Below are 18520 nucleotides of genomic sequence, written 5' to 3'. Positions count from 1 at the left end.
TGATGGGGTGGGGACTGGAAGTCTGGAAGGGTGATTGGTGGAGACATGGAAGCTGAAAGGGCAATGGGGGCCACAGGGAGGTTGAAAGGGTAATTTTGTGGGGGAGGAGTAGGAAGGCTGAAAGGGTTTGTTTTTGAAAACTTAAATATTCACCCTGAATTGTTAAATTCTTCAAGCATTTTCTGATTTTATTATCTCCCATAGATTTCTATATGATCTCCAATTCTTGAACAGTTGTAATCTAAGTATTCCATTCTTGTTGACATGCCTTCTGCTGTGTCGGCACTAAGCTCTGGAACTCTATCCCTGAACCTCTCCACCTCTCTCTCCCTCTTTTAGGTTGCTGCTTAAAATCTACCTCTTCATCTTAACGTTTGGTGACTGTCTTAATATTTCCTTCTGCTTGACAATGGTCTGAAATTTTTTTTGGTTATTCTAAAGATACCAGATAAATGAAAGTTGACATTGTTGTGCAGAATCTGAAATGTAAATCTGTGCCAAGAAATACAATGGCGGCTTGTCTGCTTTGCATATGCATGTTATATGACTGTGTATATATTGTATGAGTGGGGCGCATGCTCATTGTGCATTGAGAATGTGTGGACCTCCATTTTAGTAAAGACTGAAAGGAGCTGTATGGGCACTGAACCTGGCAGTGAAGTCTTGGAATCTACAGCTTGGTGCTTAATGCATTTTTGAGTTCCCTTCTAAAAATTTAAAATGGCTACCATCAGCTGTTACCTGCAACCGAACCAAGGCACACTGCACAGATTCAGCACCAAGGAGACTGCACAGATTCAGCATAGTCTACAGAACAGTTTGGTGCGAGGATGTGTTAGAGTGATCCACTGTAGTGTTAAAATCCATTACTAAACTTCCCTTTGTCCTCTCCTTTCTGTCTGGTCATGCCTTCCATTTTTCCTGGAATCACCTTCTCGCTCGTTTTGTCATCTTTCATTTGCATCCCCTTCTCTCTTGATCACTTCCATTCTCCCTGAACCTACCTTATCACCATTATCAGTGCACAACTGCTAGAAGGAGGAAGCCTTTTCCATACGTAGCAGTCTGGGAATGCCCAACAAATGTCTGTGACTTGTTGGTCTTTGTGGGTACGAGGCCTGAAGCTCAACACACCACTTACCTCATTATTCCTGTTAGACTCTTTGTGCCAGTATAAGCAAGCAATAGATCCCTGCATATTTTACGAAACATTCTTACAGTTGGACTGTGCAGGGCCTGTGAAACTATGAGATTTTACTTAACTTAATATTAGTCCAAGGAGTTGTGATCTGTTCAGATGTCCACTTCTTTAATCTGTGGCTCAGTGGTAGCATCACTACCAGTGATCCCAGTGATCATCACTACCAGTCCTCCCTGCACTGAAGGTGTATAACAACACTGCTGAACAGGCTGATTAAAAATATATATTCACTTCTTTCATCTATATCACAAATTGAGTTTCCTCATAATCCTGTTCTTTTAAAAAGAAACTCTGCTAAATTTTGGTGATCCGTATTCTTAAAATCTTGTTCCTGCAAGCCTATTTGTGACCTATGAGGTTTCTGTGCGTTTGCAGCAAAATGTGGCTCCTGTGATTTCCCTAGTAATACAGGAAAATCGAACTTCCAATAGTGAGGGTATATTTTTGTTTTTAACCCCTGGAGTCTATGGATGTAATGTGCTTCTGAACCATTAGAGGTCTCCTATGTAATGTCCTCTGCTGTGTTCAGGAAGTGTGTTCTAGTTCATGAATCTCTTCAGCCGACAGAGTACCCCTGCAGAGCGATTGCTTGATCATTAATAACATCCCTGTACAAATTCTGTTTGAAATAGATCAGAGCACATTGAAATTTATGAAGAAAGTAGTAATTATAAAAATTATAAAACACCTATATAATATCAGAAGAACATTCACATAATACTGCTGTGTACTTGTTAAGGAAAGATACAAATTAATGAACTAAAGATTCTGGGGAAAGATGTATCAAATTCTGAAATACTACTTTTTTCAGTTAAATAACGTTTAAGCACAGTTTGCCAGTGAATACAAGTTCAAAAGAGACAGTGAAGAAGTTACGTTGGTGTCTTTTCAAATCAAATATGGCAGTTGGCTGTTGCATTGGGAAATCCAGAAAGAGCTGGTTATGCCCATCAAACAGTTCTGTTGAGTTTAATGGAAATCAGCAATATGTTTTGTGATTTTTTTTTCCTGCTGGACCACATCAGTCCCCTGGAGTTGAATACTTTTGTCAAGACCAAAACAAGTGCACCAATAAAAAAGAAAACTGCATTTTTAAATCTGTGTTTGCAATCTGCTGCTGGTGATTTTTTTAATAATTCCTTTCATTTATCACATTGTCAATGTTTAGCTTGGGAATCTCTTCCCAAATACATATGGCAGTGTGTTGAGCTGGATTTGCTTTTGGTTTCATGGCATTTTCGCCCATCTAGATTCAGTTACTTTCTATTTAAATCAAGATAATGAAGAACTGCAAATATCGGATATCTAAAACAAAAACGGAAATTATTGGAGAAATTCAACAGGTTTGGCAGCATCTGTGGTGAGACAGCAGAGTTAATGTTTCAAGTCTGTGGCCCTTCTTTGGAATGGAGAGAAGCTTGGAAAAGGTGGTATATATATGCTGAAGACATGGAGTGGCGGGGCGGTAAAAAGTGAGCATATGGGTGGAGATTAAAGTCCAGAGAGAGAGAATGACATTTAGGCAGACAAACAGATGGATAATAGTCTGACTGGGAGGAAAAACAGATGATAATAGGGACCATTAGTTAATGAAAATGGATGTGCTGAACATTGCCCAGGTGATGACTAGGCCTGAGGTGTGGGGGTGAGTAAAGAGAAAATCTAGTTTGTTACATCTCAAATGTATCTCAGCACTGTCACATTGGAATGGCTTAAATAGGGAACAATGGCTGCTTTCTTTTGCAAATTTTCTAAACCCAAACAATTTCACAAATATTGCCCGATTTAAATCATTGTTTGGCACTTTGTGCCTTAAATTACAATATGAAGCAGCACAAAATAAAAATTCAGTTCTACATTTTAAAGTACAACACTGGTTATGATAGGCCTCAATATAATGTGTGACTAATTTGACAGGATGCTTTATGCCCAAATCAAGGCTGTTGAGAAGTGAGAGGGAGTATAAGGGTTGAGGAGGAGCAGTGATGCTTATCCTGGCTGCATGGGCAAGGGGGTACTGGAGATACATCCAGAGTGTTGTGAAGAACCACGAACCCATGCAAATCAGATACCTTCCCAACCACCAGCTCACATATACTCTGACAGCATCAGTGCTATGGGATACCAGCTAATATTCCCTCTATGCTGTGTCTGTTCATAGCCATGCAGCAATCCAGAGCATATCGTATTGAACAGGAAACAGGCCACACAACCACCATTGCCATTCGTGTCTGCAACAGGGGGCAGCAGCAAGGTGCAACAGCTGCAGGTGCACGAAGAAGAAACATTCAAGGGAACATTGACATCAATGGACCCAATTCATTTGTAACCAACCAATTTCCATTGCAATATTTTTAAAATAGTATCATCGCGATAATGCCCAAAGTAAGTAAATTCAAAATAGTCACCGTTAAGCTACATTTTTTGAGTACACAAAGTTTTTTTCTATTGAATTTTCTGGGTTTTTCTTAACTTGAGTGATGCATTTTATTGAAAGTGCTTGAAAAAGCAAAACAATAAATAGTTTTTGCAAAATAAGCTTTATTTTTGATTTCATTACTACAAATTCTGCCCTTTGTAACAAATGATTGTCATCGGGCTATGTACAATCAGTTTTCTGAAATTCGTACAGCAAATGCTGGTAAGGAGTAAACAACAATCTCCATGGGCTGTTTGTTTTCTTTTCACAGCTCATTCTTGTTACTCCTCTCTGAACCCTCTCCAAAACTTGTATGGGCAGTATCTTATGGGCTACATTGAGATTTGTGGCAGAATCACAAAAGGAGTCCAATGAGGCCTAACCCGACATTGGGAGCATCTTACACATTTTTTATGCTTTAGCCAAGTGGCAAGGTGAGTTGCCAGTTAAAGGGGGATTATTGCTTGTTAAATGCCTTAACAACCAACTTACCTCATTAATATTCAGCTTGCTTTTTTACCAAATGGGCCAAACAAGCCTTGGGGTTCAGGTACATAATTCTTTTAAATTTGCATCACAGGCAGACAGGGGGGTTAAGAAGGTGTTTAGCATGCTTTCTTTCATTACTCAGACCTTTTGAGTTTAGAATTGGGACACCATGTTGAGGTTGTACAGGACATTGGTCAGGCCTCTTCAAGAGTACTGTGTCCAGTTTTGGGGTGGGGGAAATCGCCCTTCTGTAGGAAGGATTTTATTAAATCAGAAAGGGTTTGGAAAAGATTTTATCAGGAAGATGCCAGAAATGGAGGGTTTGAATTGTAAAGATAGGCTGGGACATTTTTCACTGCAGCATAGGAGGTTGAGGGGTAACCTCAAGATTTGTAAAATCATGAGGGGCATGGATTCGCCAAAAGTGTCACACTACAATTCGTTTTGCTCGTCAATAATCAAAGATTGATATAATGATCAAAGTTATGAGTATATTGTTGAGGACTAAATAGAAACTTCAACCAATATATTATACTTCTGTTCCTTGCATTTGATTTACTTGTGTTACATGGAAGAGGTTTTCCTTCTTTAACTATGGTGGATGAACTTGAAATGAGCTTACACAATATAAACTAAATTGTTCAGTGGACAGGTCCACAACTCAAAATTTCAGAAGACAACACTAGGATAGAGGAACAGGATAGACATGCATAACACAGTTGATGTAATTTGTCAAGATTTCCAAAAGACCCCTGATAAGCTGCCACATAATAGGCAAGCAAATAAGGTCAGTATCTTTGGAGTTAGTTGTCGAATGCTATGTGAACCTGAGCTCTGTAGGAAAAGACAGAATTCTCTGGAAAGTCAAACATGCATTGGGCATGCATTTTGGAAGGTGTAAAAGAACAAGAGTTGTATTTTCCTGAGCTCTCAGGGAAACCTAGCCCATAACCTGTACAATGAAGAGCATTCTTCCCTCACCAACTGACAGAATCTTATCTCTAAACTTGGGCACCCTTTAATGTATCATCTATTTATAGGTAAAAATAACAATTGACTCAATGCAGATTTAACTCAATATCTAATTGACTAAGTGCGGAACAATTAAAAAGCACTTCTCTTCACATGCAATAAACTTTCTAATTAATAATGAGCTGTGCAACAAAAACACTCAGTGATATTTCTCAACTGGTTCCTAATACATCATCATATGCTGTGAATTCCAGAATTTGCTCCTTCACTAAATTCAGTGCAAAATACAACATTCAGAACTTTCTGTCTTCTAGGTCATTGGTCCCACGAGCAGCTGGCAGTTTCTCAGGGAATCCTGGATCTGTTGCTTGTGTTCTGATGTCTGAATGGAATGAGAATTGCAGGCAAAGCATCAGATTTTCTAACGAAACTCCAACTGTGTGAGGATGCTGTGGATCGCTCAAACAATGCTTCCAGCACAACAAACAAAATACCTTTAAAATTCTGCAACTAAATTACTAGTTCCTTATAAAATGTGTCATATACTATTAGAAATAACAGCAAGAAGTTTCAGCTGCTTAGACCTGACCTTATGTCTGGGCTTTAGCTTGAGCTAGAAATTTAACTAACATCTTGGATGTTGACAAACTCAATTTATGTCTGTTAGAGATAGGTTGTTTCATGGATAATCATCTTGATTTTGGAACCTTAATACCCAAAACTCTCCTTCAATTTCCAAAACCACTTGATTACAGGTAGAAAAAATGTATCCCAAACACTGTGACAAACTCCATGAAAGAGAACTACATGGGAGTTTTAAATCTCATCATATGAAATGACAAAATCCAGAATATATTCTGATAACCTGTTTTAGTTGCCAATCCACCAAAAGAATACATTATACAGAGAAAAGTTTGGAGAAGGGATAGCTAAAACTAAAGTTTATTTAATTCTAGATTGTCGCAGGTGTGGAAGGTGCTGACTAATCGAGCTTGGTGTTACAGAACATCATTTCGATAGTACATAGTGGACCTATTGAGTGTCGATAATGGAGGTTGTGAATCTGGTACTGATGTTCTGGATAGTGTCAAACTTCGAGTGTTGTTGGAGAATACTCCATCATACTCCTGACTTGTGTCTTCTAGATGATGGATCAGCTTTGAGGAGTCAGGAGGAGAGTTACACACTACAGGATTCGTAGCCTTTAACTTGGTCTTGTAGCCATATTATTTATATAGTTAGTCCAGTTCAATTTCTGGCCATTGGTAGCAGGAGATTGAATGATAATAACACTGTGGTGATTGTTAGATTCTTTCTGGTTGGAGATGGTCATTTTCTGACACTTGTGTGGCAAGGAAAGTTACTTCCCTTTTGTCAACCCAAGCCTGGATGTTGTCCAGGTCTTTCTGCTTCTGGACACAGGCTATGTCAGTGTTTCAGAAGTTGCAAATAGTCTTGAGTTTGTGATAGCATTGGGGAACTTCCGCATTCCTTGCCTAATGATGTCATAGTGAAGCTGTTAATTCCTGCAGAGATGCCCTCGAGCTGAGATGACTGACCTCCAAAACCATCTTCCATTGTGCATGACTCCAGCCAGTGAAAAGTGTTAACCTGATTACTCCAGTTTTACTCAAATTTGCCCTTTACTCTACCTCTCACCTCAGCCTTGGAGTTCAGATCTCTTATCCAAGCTTAAACCAAGGCTGTAATGTGCTCGGGAGCTGAGTGGAACCACTGAACATGAATGAGCAGGTTATTGCTGAGCAGGTGCTGCATGATAACACTTTTGATGACTACTTCTATCATTTTGCTGATGATTGAGGGTAGGCTAATAGAACATATAGAACAGAGAACATTATGTGCAGTACAGGCCCTTCAGCCCTCGATGTTGTGCCAACATGTGAAACCAACCTGAAGCCCATCTCACCTGCACTATTCCATTATCATCCAATGACCATTTAAATGCCCTTAAAGTTGCTGAGTCTACTATTGTTGCAGGCAGGGCATTTCCATGCCCTTACTATTCTCTGAGTAAAGAACCTACATCTGACATCTGACATCTGACATCTATCACCCCTCAATTTAAAGCTATGTCCCCTCAAGCTAACCATCATCATTGAAGGAAAAAGGCTCTCACTGTCCACCCTATCTAATCCTCCGTTTATCTTGTATGTCTCTATTAGGTCACCTCTTAACCTTCTTCTCCCTAACAAAGTCAGTCTCAATTCCCTCCGTCTTTTCTCATAAGACCTTCCGTTCATACCAAGCAACATCCTGGTAAATCTCCTCTGCACCCTTTCCAAAACATCCACATTCTTCCTATAATGCGGTGGCCAGGACTGTACGCAATACTCCAAGAGCGGCCACACCAGAGTTTTGTACAGCTGCAACATGACCTCATGGCTCTGAAAGTCAATCCCTCTACCAATAAAACCTAACACACCATATGCCTTCTTAGCAAACCCATCAACGTGGATGGCAACTTTCAGGGATCTATATACATGGACACTAAGGTCTCTCTGCTCATCTATATGACCAAGAATCTTACCATTAGCCCAGTACTCTGTATTCCTTTTACTCCTTTCAAAGTGAACCACCTCACACTTTTCCACATTAAACTCCATTTGCCACCTCTCAGCCCAGCTCTGCAGCTTATCGATGTCCCTCTGTAACCTTCAACATCCTTCAGACTTCACAACTCCCCTGACTTTAGTGACTTCTGCACATTTAATAACCCCTTCTTCTATGCCATCATCCAGGTCATTTATAAAAATGACAAATAGCAGTGGCCCCAAAACAGATCCTTGGGGTACACCACTAGTAACTGAACTCCAGGATGAATATTTCCCATCAACCACCACATCTTTCAGCTAGCCAATTTCTGATCCAAACCACTAAATCACCCTCAATCCCATGCCTCTGTATTTTCTGCAATAATCTACCATGGGGAACCTTATGAAATGCTTTACTGAAATCCATTAACACAGCATCAACCACTTTATCCTCATCCACCTGTTTGGTCGCCTTCTCAAAGAACTCAGTAAGGCTTTTGAGGCACAACCTACCCTTCACACATTCGTGTTGACTATCCCTAATCAACTTATTCCTTTCCAGATGATTATAAGTCCTATCTCTTATAATTCTTTCTAACACTTTACCCACAACCAAAGTAAGGCTCAATGGTCTATAATTGCCAGGGTTGTCTCTACTCCCCTTCTTGAACAAGGCAACATTTGTTATCCTCCAGTTTTATGGCACTATTCCTGTAGACAATAAAGATCAAAGCCAAAGATTCCCTAGCTTCCCAGAGATTCCTAGGATTAAATCCCATCTGGCGCAGGGCATTTATCTATTTTCCAGAATTGCTAACACCTCCTCCTTATGAACCTCAGTCCCATCTAGTCTAATGGCCTGTATCTCAGTATTCTCCTCTACAACATTGTCTTTTACCTGTGTGAATACTGATGAAAAATATTCATTTAGCATTTCTCCTATCTCTTTAGATTCCATGTACAACTTCCCACTACTGTCTTTGACTGGCCCTAATCTTACTCTAGTCATTCCTTTATTCCTAACATACCTATAGAAAGCTTCAGGCTTTTCCTTGATCCTACCTGCCAAAGATGTCTCACGTTCCCTCCTGGGTCTTCTTATCTCTCTCTTTAGGTCCTTCCTGGCTAATATGTATCTCTCAAGGACCCTAACTAAGCCTTCACGCCTCGTCTTTACATGAACCTTCTCTTCCACTTGACAGGAGATTCAACTTCTTCAGTAAACCTTGGTTTCCTCGCTCGACTACTTTCTCCCTGCCTGACAGGTACATACTTATCAAGGACACACAATAGCTGGTCCTTGATTAAGCTCCACATTTCAATTGTGCCCATCCCCTGCAATTGTTTCCTTCCCCATCCTATGCATCTTAAATATTGCCTAATTGCCTCATAATTGCCTTTCGCCCAGCTATAACTTTTGCCTGTGGCATATATCTATCCCTTTCCATCGCTAAAGTAGGGCAGTAATAGACAGATTGGATTTAGATTGAAGATCATAAAGTAGTAGGCCATTTGTCCCATTAAATCTCAATGAGGTCATTGCTGGTTTGAAAATCCTCAATTTCATTTCCTGCCTTTTTCCCATATTATTGAATTCCCTTACTAATTAAAAATTTATCTGTCTCAGCCTTGAATTTACTTAATTACTCAGCCTCAACTGCTTGTGAAAATGAGTTCCACTGATTCACTACCCTCTGAAAGTTCCTCCTTATCTCTGTCTTAAATGGGTAACCCCTTACTCTGAAAATACGCCCTCTGGTCCTAGACTCTAGAGGCAAAATTACGCAACTTCTCGACAACCATCTTGTCAAGTCATCTGAGAATCTTTTCTTGTTTCAGTAAGTGAAACATCAATAAATACAGGCCCAATTTATTCAACCTCTCTTCATCAGACAATCCGTATACCCAGGATCAACTGAATGAAGCTTCTCTGGACTGTCTCCAATGCCAGTATTTTGTTCTTTAAATAAGGGGACCAAAACTATTCACATATTTCATGTGTGGTCTGATTAGTACCTTGAATAGTTTTAGTACAACCCCATTACTTTTGTATTCCTTTCCCTTTTAAATTAATGATAACCGTCCATTTGTCTTCCCTATTACCTGCTAATCTTGGATTAGTTCTTTTTGATTCATGCATGTGGAGACCCCAATCCTATTGTACCTCAGCTCTCTGAAGTCTTTCCATGTTTAAATAATATTCAGTTCTTCTATTCTTCCTGCCAAATGCATAATCTCACATTTTCCCCACATTATATTCTATTTTGCCTACTTGCCTTACCTGGGTGTCTATATCCTTTTGTACTGTCCTTGTTTGTCCTCACTACCTACATGCCCATCTATATTTGTGTCATCTAAAAATCTGTAGTGTATTCACTCCCATTATCCAAGTTATTAATATATATGTTGTAAATAATTGTGGCCCCAGCACCAATTCCTGTAGCACTTCACTAGTTACAAGTTGCCAACTTGAAAGTGCCTCCTTCATCCCAACTCTTCGTTTTCTATTGGTGAACCAATACTCTATCCATGTTAATATACTGCCTCCAATACCATGTACTCTTACCTTTTTAAGTAACTTACATGTGGTACTTTATTGAACTTCTATTGCAAATCCAAATATATAACATCTACTGGTTCCCCTTGATGCGTCTTGCTTGGTACCTCCTCAAAGAATGCTGATAAATTTGGGGTGAAGATTTCATGAAGCCATGCTGATACTGGTTGGATAAATTATGCATTTCTAAATTCTTTGCTGTTCAATTCTTAGTAGTAAGTTTAAAATTTGCTTTCTTAACATCACTCATTTCATGCCATGCCTTGCCCTGCCATAACATTAAAAAGGTTTCCCCCTCAGCCCAAGTTAATAGGACCCAGGCCTTCTGTCTTGATTTGCCTTTTAGTGTAGTCCAAAATCCAGGAAGCTTGTCATAATTGTAGCAGTCATTAGTCAAAGGGGTGGACATATTGCTGTATGATACCGTGCTGAGTCAATCTCTTATACCAAGTGCCAGCTGTGTATGTGGCAAACACACCGTATATATATTAAGGAATTAGCCATATTTCAAAGTCGAACAGGTATAGCCCTCAGTCAAGTCAAGGGAAATACTATTTTGTCAGGTGTTCTGCTACAATCATCAAGGGCAGTTTCTGATATCAGTCTATAGGTTTGGGCATGGTCAATTATCCAGTCATGGAGGATGAGGAGATCAATCTTGAACACTTCAATTCCAGTGTTGGCTCTTTCTTCCTCTTTGTGGGCTGTTTTCTCCTGGAATGAAAGGAGGGCTAGAGTGTGAGGAAAGTGAGTGGCAAAGCTGTTAATGCTGGATAGATGGGGTAAAGATGGTGAAGTGGCTGCACTGAGTGAGTGGACTGCACAGAGACCATACAGGATTAGTGTTGTGAGGGTACTGGTGGGTAAGAGCAAGTGAAGGAAGATGTTAAATGCAACAGTGAGAGTGGGAGAGTATGAGCCTCGATGGGAAATGGGCACGTTTGGGAGATGGATTGGGAGTGAGACTGCAGAAGGAAGGAGGAAGGTGGCATTTATTGTGGTGGAGTAATGAAGGTCATTGACCTTCTTCCATAGATGCTGGAGCATTCCTCCAGATGGCTAAGACCGCACTGAGCAGGGTGGCAGCCTCATTCTAGGCTGGTAGGATCCAGTGTCTGAGCCTACTCCACTGGTCCTGTGGGGAGGAGAGGTCCCGCCTCTTCCCCATCCCATCCAGCAAGAACTCTGGGTTTCTGTCTGCAAAACAAGGCATCAATTTCCCTTCTGCCAAGTACAGGCCAATTGTCACAAACTGTGTAGGGCCACTCCAAATTGCCAGTGCTTGACCTTGGGCTTTCTAGGATGGTGCTTTGCAAGGAACTGGGACACCCTGGTGGTGGTGGTGAGTGTGTGCATCTACAGCGAGTGGAAGAATCAGATACAGATTGGATGAGAGAGGGACCAGAGTGTTAATGTGGTGGCTTTAGGACGATAGTGTGAGAAAACTCATTAGGTCTTCTGGAGAGAAGTGCTCTGTGAAACTTCACAAAAATTACACTTTACCAAAATATGATTAGATTCATCCCTTTTCTTTTACTGTCAAAAAGATGTATAATAATTTGCTTTGGGTAAGTTCTGTGGTGGATTACTTTGGTACATTTGCAGTTTTGCAGCAATGTATGAAATATTACATTCCATTGGGACCCCTGTAAAAATCCAAAACTGCTCCCAAGGTCCCTGACTGTCGGTGAGCAATGCCACAGGAGATATTAGATTACTCGTAGTAGCTACACAGTACTAATTCAAACTATACCTCTGTGGAGCAGTGAACTGCCAGCAAGAGGTTTGAATGGTTTCTGAAAATTGACAGAATTCTTGAGATTGAATGGCTGCTTTAACCTTCTGACTAAATCTTATTAACTCTCTATCAAAAATGGCCAATGGTGGGGCTAATATTGTTGTCCATTATTTATGCACAAGTGTCATAGCAATTCCAGGTAAAAGCAGATGCGCTGTGGTGTGGTCGTCAAAACAAATTGCTTTCCCAAATGTGCTGCTCTGCTATTCGCTCTGCAAAAAGTGACATTGCACTGACTGGCTTCCCATACGTATCGATGAAATGGCATTTGTTTCCTGCACATCTTTACATTTTCTGTGTTTCTTGTTCTCTTTATCCATACTTACTCTCTCACTGTGTATTTTCTTTCTGTCTATTTTATTTGAAATTGAAGTCAGACATTCAAACTTCACATGTTCTGCCTAAGACCTTGTGTTCTTAATTTCACAGATCTTGGTCTGGCTGAATGAATTAAAAAGTTTCTTGCCTAGTTCCTGCAGATCTCAGATGCCCTGTAGAGGCCACTACACCATTTCTATCTCCTTCTCCTGGCAATTTCCAATGCAAGCTAGCATTTAGATTAAATGGAAAAGGGCAATTCCAACTAACAGCAGATGCCAATTGTTCAGCTACTGCAATAGCGTTTGGGTAACATCCAGTGGACAGCGTATTCTTTTTCAGTAGTCTGTCTGAAGGCAGCTCTGACACATAATGTCACAATCTCCTCAAGGGGTAGGCCAGAGAGGCAGCTCCCAAATCCACCATAGCTGGAGCAGTGATTGAACTACATTGTCTTGGTACCATTCTGATCCATACTGGCCATTCAGCTGACTGAGCCAGTTGGCACCTCCAGTCTGAATTGCTGTGACAATCTGCACCTTTATTTGTATATTGTGATCTGGAGCTATGGTTAGGTCGTTAGAAATTTCAATTTCTTTTCATCACATGACTAGGAATCTCTCTCGCTTTTATCATTGGCACATTTTGGAAGAATTAATAAGTTAACAATCTGTTCCACTATGTTATGACTACACTTTCCTTGCTCAACAAGGTCTCGATTTGGACTTGAACCAACAACTTCAGTCAGAGGGAGGAAGGTTACCCACTGCACCATAAGATTTGTAGGCCTCCATGCAAACATTAGAATTAGATGCAGTCATAAGCTATTCAGCCCCTTGAGCCTGCTCAACATTCAATAAGATCACAGTTGATCTGTGTGCGTTTCAAATCCCACTCTTTGATTCTCCTGGCTAACAAAAATCTACCTACCTTCAGCTGAAAATAAATCCACCAACTTCAACCTGAAAATATTCAATGACCCCACATCCATCCATTTCTGAGGCAGAGAATTCCAAAGTTGTGCAACTTGCTGTAGAAAATCTGAACAAGTACTTTTCCACTAAAATATACATATGGTGGGATACTAAGGGCTCCCTATCCTGCTGTGCCCATGAATCAAATGTTATAAAGCTATTCTAAAGAGCAAAATAAATTAAGAACAAAGAAATAGGAGGAAAAGATCAGACAACATGATGACCACAATGGTTGCTTTTGGCCTCAACTCTCCTTTTCCTTTTGGATGTAAGTTTGCTCACTGAGCTTGAAGGTTCATTTCCAGATGTTTCATCACCCTACTAGGCCCATCTTCAGTGGGCCTCAGGCGAAGGACTGCTGAAAATTCCTGCTTTCTATTTATATGTTTAGGTTTCTTTGGATTGGTTACGTCATTTCCTGTGGTGATGTTATGTCCTATGGTGAAGTCACTTTTTCTGTTCTTTTTCTCAGGGGGTGGTAGATGGGGTCTAACTCGATGTGTTTGCTGATAGAGTTCCAGTTGGAATGCCATGCTTCTAGGAATTCTCGTGCATACCTTTTTGTTTGGCTTGTCCTAGGGACAACACATCCATCCTAGGACAAGCCAAATAAAGACACGCACAAGAATGCCCAGAAGCATGGCATTCCAACTGGAACTCTATCAGCAAACACATCGAGTTAGACCCCATCTACCACCCCCTGAGAAAAATAACAGGCAATGATGTCACCACAGGAAATAACATCATCACAGGAAATGACATCACCAACTCAAAGAAACCCAATAAATAGAAAGCAGGAATTTTTAGCAGTGCTTCACCTGAGGGCCACTGAAGATGTTACCTAGTAGGGTGACAAATCATCTGGAAATGAACCTTCAAGCTCAGCGAGCAAACCTACATCCAAAACATCAACCTAAGCTACAAATCTTCTCAAAAATCTCCTTTTCCTCTCCAATTCCCTTGACACTCTGAAAGAAACTAAGTCAGCCTTCAAACTATTTCATCATGGAGCATCCACAAACCTCAGTGCTAGAGAATTCCAAAGTTTCCAACCCTTCAAGTGAGGAAATTACTCCTCATTGCAGTCCTATTTGTTCATGAATGCTCACACACTTTTTCCTTCTAGAACACCAAACTTTGCTGTTCCTAACTGTCACCTGGTGGACAAGCAACCTCACTCCATTCCTATTTCACTTAATTGTGCTGCACTATTTATATTCCAATTTATCCTGAATTTTCTACCCTTGTCAAAATTGTGTATATCACTGCTGGTTGTGCTGCTGATCTTTGATTAGATTAGATTACTTACAGTGTGGAAACTTACAGTGATCTTCTTATCCTCCACCTTCATCCATTAGTTCTACATGCCCTGAACTATACAAGAGCAATGCCACAGAAACCTTGCAATGAAAAAAAAAAGAATTGATTTACAAAATGCCTTATTATATCTGTAAGATGTTCCAGGGCATTTCACAACCAGTCAATGACACAACTTTTATTTATGCTCATGTGAAAATGAGTGCATGTGTCACAAGAGCCACAATGAATTAATCTGTTTTTTTAATGTTGTCTGTGGCAGGGATCTTGACTGAAATATAAGGAGAATGTCTTAGACTTTGCACGATGTTCTAGGATCTTTTATGTCTCTCCAGGCAGGCAAATGAGGTCTCAGTTAGCACCTTACCCGAATGATGGCACTTCCTGCTAATTGACAGTTTAACTTATTTTCTTGAGCCCTTGACTGAGACTTGAACACCCAAACATCCCACTGAGAGGTGAAAACACCGACCTGCTGAGTGAATCTGTTTAAAAATCATTGCACTAATGGAAACAAAATGCAATTCGTGAAAGCGAAGCACATTCACTGGAACAATTGGAAGATCCAGATTGGTGACAATGTAAAATGTAATTCAATGTATCTCACTTTCTCATAGTGTATCATCCATTTTGATTACCAGAGGAAGAAAGCAAAACTATTACGGTTTGCAAATGGTAATATGCCAGACGTGTAGCCTGTCTCCATGTCAGAACAGTTTTTAAGTTATGATGCTTCAGTTGTCTATTTGCAGTTTCAGCAAAAACTGATTACAGCTTATGATTATAACAATGAGCTGCATTTTTACTTTAATATTATAGGGCTTCAGTAGATGGTATTATTGTAAGCTGATAGCTTTTGGAGGTTATTACCTTTAAAACACTAAACTCAAAATATTTTTCATCCTGTTTATGTAACAAACTTACCTATCATTACCAGTAACCTGTCACCAAAAATGAATTGTGTTTTGTAAGTGGTTGTAAGTCACACACAGTAGCCCTTCTTTTATTTCAAAAATATATTTTATTCATAAAATATTTTGATCTGTACAATTGGTCATGCCGTACATACGTAAACGTTCCATTTCTTGGCATACAGAGACAGAGTAATCATTCAAATATACAGGTCTGTATGATTACTATCCACATATTTAGCAAGGGGGTCAGCAAAGCCCCCTTATTGCGTCGGACCCCTGTGTTTAGGCAGGCAGACGTTACACGGTCTTTCCCCACCGAGCACAGTAGCCCTTTTATTGGGAGGTGGGTAGCTTTAAGCGTCAGTTGATTAACTGTATGCATCTTAATGTATCCTCTCAATCCCAGTTTTATCATTACCACTTTTGATGAGTATTGTTAAAGGCCTTTACCAGCAAGTGCCCATCCACTTGCCACCTGTCCTGGTGCCGTGACTGATACCTCAATTTAGAAAAATACATTTTAATTATTCAGGAAAATGTTACCTCGTATGACCAGTCTGAATATGCATAAGTGAATGTATGTTTCCTTGTCAACTCGCAGGCAACAGCAGCATCAGCATCAGCAGCAGTAGCACAGTCATGTCAGTAGATGGCTGTAGAAAAGTACCTTGAATGCTTTGGTGTTGGTGTAATAAGATTGGGGAAGACCTTGACCCGACTGCTTTCTGGCTTTATCTGGTGTACAGTCAGAGAGATAAAGGGAAAGCTGTGTGCAGTACATGCTCTATACTTTGGTGCAGTGGCTTCCTTCTGTTGAGTTTGAGTGTTGTGGGTCTTGTCAGCAGGTGACAGTGTCTGTTGCAAACATGGTAATAGATTGAATGCCAGAGAGCCACTCCACCACTTGAACTGACCTGTGTGCCTCTATCCCTGTCTGAGTCCTGAGCACCCTTCTTTTTTTTCCCTGCAGAGGGGGCTTCTAATCCCAGAGCTGCAATTAGGCTGACACTCTGAGAGTGGTGTCACCCTGTTCACTTCTGCCTGCACCAGGATAGTGGGCTGCTTCAGTACACAGACTTCCTCATTAAAGAGACACGCCAAGGATTGTACCCAAATAAGCTTGGCATTCAGGAGGAGAAAAAAGATAGCAAGAGAGAAATTGAGTACGAGTGGGAAAAGAGAAAGAGAAAACAGCCTGAAGCAAGTTTCTTCACACGGAGGAGAGCTAGTGTGCGCCTATCCAAGAAATAAGAAGAAGCTTGCAGGAAAAAAAAGGACTGTACAGACTGACAGAAAACAGAAGAACTGTATTCTCTCTGCTCAGTTTTTAGCAGCAATTCTTAACCAGGAGAGGAGTCTTTACTGCACAGCTGGAGCCTTATTTCCCTACTCAAAATGATGATGTATTTGTGGGTAGGTAGTATCTCTTTCCATTACCTTTCTGATGGGAATGTATATTATGTGCTTTAGCCACGTTAATGTAAATATGTTTAGGAAAGAAATATTACCAAACTAAATTCACACAGCATATGTTTGCTAAAGTACGTTGTGATTTTTAAAATAAATTTACAATTTGTGCGTAGTAAGTTCTGTAACCAGTCAAATCAAAACCCAACCCTCATTAAAAAGTTATAAGTGTATAGTGAGTTAACGGGCTACTGACTGGCCACTGTAACGTGTTCCGTGTTGTTACTGCAGCAGTTTAGAATCTAGAAGGGTGCTTTTCCTGTTTCTGCTCGGCTAAATGACACCTGCTGCCCTGCACTGGGTGGAGGTTGAAGCAGATTAGCTTTTGTTCTTTGACCTGTGTTGTTAACTAGAATTCTTTAACAATCTCAATGACCTTTGCTACTGAAAATATAGATGATGTAAAGCCATGTGGAAAATGACTTAAATTAAATGGCATAGGACTGAATTGTGTAAAATCAAAGTCAATGTGGGGAATGTAAGCACCTCATAGATTTTAATACATGGTTGCATGTCAATTAGAAGTCATGCTGTTTTGTCTAATACTACTCTAATTTCATATCCTATTAGATATCTTGCTGTATAAACATATTAGAACACATACAACTGTGCAGCCATAAACCTAGCTGCTCTTGGCACACAGCAGGTGGACTGAGAGTATGCCACCTAATAATTAGCTATTAGTTGTAAAAGATACTGCTGCAATGCCAATTAGTGTTTAGCAGGCACTGATACCTATGGTTGTCTAGAGCACGTGCGGCAGAAATTCTGTGGCACAGAATGAGTTAGAATGAGAGCATTTACAGACTTAAATAAAATGCTCCTGTCTGCTTGTTCCACCTGCTCGAGTTTTTGTTGCAGCTTTGCTTGAAGCATTGTTTGTTTGAACAGTCCTGAGAAGTTTAGGAATAAGATTGAATACTCTGTATTTTTTTTGTCACCATTCACACTGAAGAACTCTCATTGGTTTATTTACAATCAGCCTGCAGCCCTATCGCACACTTGTAGCCTCCATTTTTACAGATCTTTGTAGGGACGGTTTCCATTCTGTGTTGCAATTGCCTAGTTTTAAATTTATTAGAAGAAATTAAACAGATTAGTAACTTTAACATGAATTCTGCAGATTTAGTTAAACTTGTTTAGCAAAAGACCATTAGAAACATTATGCATTGCAAAATATAGAGCTCAATTTAAACCTAGTGGTACATTTTCTATCTGTTCAGCCTAAAAGGAAATAAAAGGTCTAATAATTTATTATTCTAAGATCTGATCAAAAATTTTGCAGTGTTCAAAACATGTAAAATAGACTTACTGTTAGTCTCTTCCCATCTGAACCACATTCTCATGCACTGCTGGTTCCCAAGGATTTTTTTAAAATACTATTTTCAGATACTCTTTATGTAATTCAAAGCCTTGTATTATGCCGGTATTCATGGTCAACCAACAGCCTTCAGTAATGTTAACTTCAAATCTCCTACAGCCTAGTGAGAAAGGCATATGATGGTAAATAATTCACACTGAACCTGGTAATTCTGCTAGATA

At 40.0% G+C, this 18520-nt stretch overlaps 1 protein-coding gene across 6 annotated transcripts in view; it reads left to right on the top strand.

The window, feature by feature from the left end:
• The window catches only part of rbfox1 (RNA binding fox-1 homolog 1), a 1725607-nt gene that overhangs the window by 951259 nt on the left and 755828 nt on the right, over window positions 1-18520 (top strand). The window contains exon 4 of one of the 6 annotated variants that reach the window (XM_043711606.1): window positions 16482-16924. The exons of the other annotated variants lie outside the window; for them this stretch is intronic. Within the exon in view, the coding sequence (XP_043567541.1) occupies window positions 16907-16924 (18 nt within the window). The 5' untranslated portion in view covers window positions 16482-16906. The remainder of the gene's footprint in view (window positions 1-16481; window positions 16925-18520) is intronic. 6 annotated transcript variants of the gene reach the window in all.

The sequence above is a fragment of the Chiloscyllium plagiosum genome, chromosome 21 (genome assembly GCF_004010195.1).
Source record: "Chiloscyllium plagiosum isolate BGI_BamShark_2017 chromosome 21, ASM401019v2, whole genome shotgun sequence".
NCBI lineage: Eukaryota > Metazoa > Chordata > Chondrichthyes > Orectolobiformes > Hemiscylliidae > Chiloscyllium > Chiloscyllium plagiosum.
This window is presented reverse-complemented; position numbering and strand designations above follow the sequence as displayed.